General features: G+C 31.7%; 1 protein-coding gene across 1 annotated transcript; it reads left to right on the forward strand.

The window, feature by feature from the left end:
- Nucleotides 1-1,324, forward strand: LOC127150917 (uncharacterized). The gene is made up of 3 exons (XM_051089708.1): nt 1-27; nt 117-509; nt 590-1,324. Exons 1-3 carry the CDS (start codon nt 1-3, stop codon nt 1,229-1,231), a joined length of 1,062 nt encoding a protein of 353 aa, XP_050945665.1. The 3' UTR covers nt 1,232-1,324.
- The last annotated feature ends 3,077 nt before the right edge of the window (nt 1,325-4,401 follow it).

A 4,401-nucleotide genomic window follows, 5' to 3' on the forward strand; every position in this document is an offset into this window, starting at 1 on the left:
ATGTTTGATCTTCTTCAACCTAGTCAGGTACGTCATGCTGAACTTCAATTTCAAGTTCCATATTTTTTTAAGTTCTCAGTATAGGTACGTTATTTGTTTCATACAATTTGTTTCAGATTGTCTGGGAGCCATACAAAACTGTCATAGATAGTTTGCCACATTTTTGTACAAACGGTCACAACATATGGCGGACGATTAGTCCTCTCATATGTTTCTACATTGGTGAGTGGCATCATCCTGATAGAGTACTTAGACAGTTCGGTATTCAACAAGCTGTTCCACGTGACTGTAATACTGAACCACTGTTGCACAACATTGACCTGAGGACTGCTGATTGGTCAGATAGAGTTGCTCATTTAGTGATGCGATGGCATAATCGCAGAAGGTTTACTGCTACGGGACCTCCAATTGAGCAGTTTGATATGGATGTAACTCAAGAATACATCAATTGGTACAAAAACAGTAGCAAGCTCTATATCACCCAACCGGGAGCTGCTATGAGTCATCTGGTATACATTTAAAAATTGTATAGTTGTTTTTAGTGTTAAATTATTTTCAATGATTTCTAATTCATTTTAATATTTTACAGAGATCAAACAATATTAGACTTCGGAATGTTGCAGATGATCCACAACAGGTTCTAAATATATGCAACGATAACGAGCAGTATATGGAGAACATCCACTATATGTACGATGTCCCTATTGTACCTGCTCCTGTTCAGAGGAGACGTCCTCTAGTGCAAGAGCCCGATCAATTGGAAGAAGTTGACCAACACGGGGAAGAAGTGCCTCCAATGACACAAACACAAAGCGAGCATAATTACGTTAGTCCAGTAATGATGATGCCAACATTTGGAACGACATATTATGATTCAGAAGTCGGTCAATCGTCAGACTTTGGAAGAGGATATTACAATTCAGAGGCAGGTCAATCATCAACGGACTTTGGGCAACAATACTATGATTTAGGGAGCGATCCATCGTCTTCATACATGCATGGTCACGGGCGTGGTCGTGGAGAACATAATGAATATTTGTACTACGAAGTGCCTGCAGCGGTACCCGAGCAATCAAATGAGCTACAGCAACAAGAGAATGCAGCAGTACCCGGACAATCAGATGAGCAACAACAACAAGAGAATCAGGAGGAAATACAACAACAGAGAGTTCAAAGTCGACGACGACAACCGGCTAGAAATCGTCGACGTCCAGGTTGTGGAACACATTGATTTTTTTTCCTTTGAATGAAAATTGTTAAATTATTGTATTAAACATTTTGATTCATATTTAATTATTTTACAATCAAAAGTACTTACTACAAATTTACGGCCTCCAATTAATAGAAAAATATATTTTAATTTTTTGTATGGTGAAGAGTGCATGGAGAGTATACCAGATCATCCAAGTTTATAATACGAAATCCAAAACGAGCCAAAAATGAGCCATAAATTTTCAAGGTTTTGATTAAATCCTAATTCTTCAAGATTTTCATTCACATGTTGAACGACAAATATATATTTTTCTATTGAATATATACATATGTAAGATTCAATTAATAACGATTTATAATTTTGACTTAATTGAATGGGCTAAATAATAGACACAACCCACTTGTTGAATAGCAATAAAAAGTTCTATTTATTCGTTACAATCTTCCAAATATTAATTCCAACATACATACCAAATTTTCTACATTTTTTTAGCCTTTTTTTAGCGGAGTCTTGTGCATTTTTTTTTTATATAGGGCGAGTCTTGAAGACTCGCCCTACTTAAATTAAATATAGAAGGGCGAGTCTTCAAGACTCGCCCTACTTAAACTTCTTCTTCCAAAACAACAAGGGCGAGTCTTAAAAAAAATTAAAAAAAAAAAAGAGCATCAATTTGGTAATAAGTTTGCAAACAACCTTATTTTGGTAATAAGTTTGCAAAATAACATTATTTTGGTTAATGGTCCTATAAAACAACAACAAAAAAAAAACAAATAAAAATGAAATTTTTTTTCTTGAGGAGAGTCCTTTCCTCGTTTCTCTCGTAGAAATTTTTGCAATTGGAGGATGTTAACTATTTTCGTGAATTCATATTACATTTTTAAAAATTAATATTTCAACATTAGGAAGAACACACGTCACCCAAGCTTCAAAACAATGATTATAATTAAAATCATTCTATACAATATCCAATATAACAATTATATTAAAATTTTTAAATATATTAACATTATTCTATTGTAAAATTGTTAAAATATATATATATATATATATTATTTTTTTGCAATGTCAAGGTGTTGGAATTTATGTCCTAAAACTCGTAGTTTGTAATCATATTCTATTCAATAAAGTTGTTATTGAGAAATTAAATACTATAATCTTAGATCCAGTAAACTAAGATCCCAAAACTATTTTTGAGTAAACTTTAACTTTATGTATAGACATAAAAATGGATTAAGTTCGAGTAAATAACCTAAATAGTCTATAGTATATGAATGAAAGTTGGGTGCCTTATTCAGAGATACTATAAATGCGGCTCACTTTGTAGTTAATACAAACGATATAATCCTAAATTGTTCATGTAGAGACATGAAAGTGGGGGTATCCTACGTAAAAGGTTTACATAAGACAGAACCATGAAATAGTCACTTTTATGTTATAACACCATTTACTATCTAAAATTGACTATCTCGATTATTGATGACCTAGGTAACTTAATCTTAACACTAAGCTAACTTGAACTCCTGTTCACACGAGATCATCTTTACATCTGCATAGCTGAGGGCAGCAACTCATTAACGTTGGCTCAATAAGCCTCCCATTTCAGGAGTAAGATCGGGTGGATAGTTGGGAACATAGGGTGCAAGACGGAATTCACTCTTACCCGCTTTAGGGTTAATAGATAGGTTATTCCCTTAAGGTCTGAATCTAAGTCTTGAATAAATGGGCCCCACCCTCTCTTTAGCCTGAGAGGGATTCAGTTTATAGGTTGAACCTTAAAACCAATTGTTCAATAGTGGATCAGTGGGACTTAAGGAGAAATATGTAGTCTTAGGGGTAAAACAGTATTTTTCGACCCAGCTAAGCTTACGAACAACTTGTGAAAGATTAACTTACTAATCATAATTATATCAAATGGATACAAATATATCTATAGTGAGGGAAGTGCAACTACGAGTCTTTAGTGGAATGACCTGTTAGTTAACGAATATTGATCAGCTCGATATAAAAGAGTTTTGCCAGTTAATTTTAGATCGTTGGAGTCCATGATCTATAGGCCATTAGGTTCCCTTGCTAGCTCATATGAAATAAACTTAGAATAGTATCATGGAATGAGTCGAATTATTCGATTTTAGAGAGGAGAGAGAAACTAACAAGTATATGTGATATAGTCGTCAGTTTTTTAGATTACCAATAGAGCTTTATGCTTAAATAGGATTTAAATATTAAAAATATGAATGCAGACTCATACTTGGAAGCTCGAAAAAGATGAAAATAGTCAAAGTTGTAAAAACTCAAAATGGTGACTTTTCACTTTGAAAAGTCAAACTTTGACTAGCAATATAGTCAAATGTGATTTGAATTTTGAGAAAATAAATGTGAATTCATTGAACAAATTGTAAAAAGTCAAAATCATGACTTTTTGGTTTGAAAGGTCAAAGTTTTTGTTTGACCAAAGTTATTGGAAAAATCCAATATATTGTTGGATAAACCCACTGACTATAGTGGGCTAAGTGTTAGCAAATTATGAAGACATTAAGCTCACTAATAGTTAGTATGTTATGTGTTGTTAGCACATGTGTTTGCGCACATGTAACCTTGCATGTAAATTCTCTATAAATTGTGTTATTATAGCCTCAAGAAAAAAATTTGGTATTTTTTCTTAAAATTAAAATTAGGTTGTTTTTATAAAACAAAAGTTTGACCCTTTATCCATATTTATTTTTCATCTTCTATCTAGAATCGCAAAGAATCCAAGGCTAAAAAGTGTTTCAAATACTCCAACTATATGTTATAAAGTAATGAACGAATACTATAGAGGAAAAGGACTAAAGACTATTAAATGACTTTGAATTGTTTTGGATGTTTTATATACCTTTTAGCAGTTTAGTTGTATGTAATATTTTAGGCATATATTTATAAGTTTTTAATATAATAAACTTTGTTTTTTTTTTTATGTATTACTTTTTGGAGTTTTGAATAATTTAATAATTTTGGATGTAACAACCTTAACTTTTTGGAGTTGTGTAATGTTTATTGTTTTGAATAATGTATTACATTATATTATTGTACATAATATATTATATATAGTACTTTATATAGTATGTTATATACATTGTACATAATGTATATATAATGTATATAAATAATATCTTATAGAGACTATATATATATATATATATATATACACA

The sequence above is a fragment of the Cucumis melo genome, chromosome 9 (assembly GCF_025177605.1).
Source record: "Cucumis melo cultivar AY chromosome 9, USDA_Cmelo_AY_1.0, whole genome shotgun sequence".
Classification (NCBI taxonomy): Eukaryota; Viridiplantae; Streptophyta; class Magnoliopsida; order Cucurbitales; family Cucurbitaceae; genus Cucumis; species Cucumis melo.

What these genes read in the sequence shown, in the direction of transcription:
- LOC127150917 (XM_051089708.1), top strand. Translation starts at nt 1, where the DNA reads ATGTTTGATCTTCTTCAACCTAGTCAG. An exon ending in ATCTTCTTCAACCTAGTCAG is followed by an intron (nt 28 to 116) that starts GTACGTCATGCT and finishes AATTTGTTTCAG; the next exon opens with ATTGTCTGGGAGCCATACAA. An exon ending in GAGCTGCTATGAGTCATCTG is followed by an intron (nt 510 to 589) that starts GTATACATTTAA and finishes AATATTTTACAG; the next exon opens with AGATCAAACAATATTAGACT.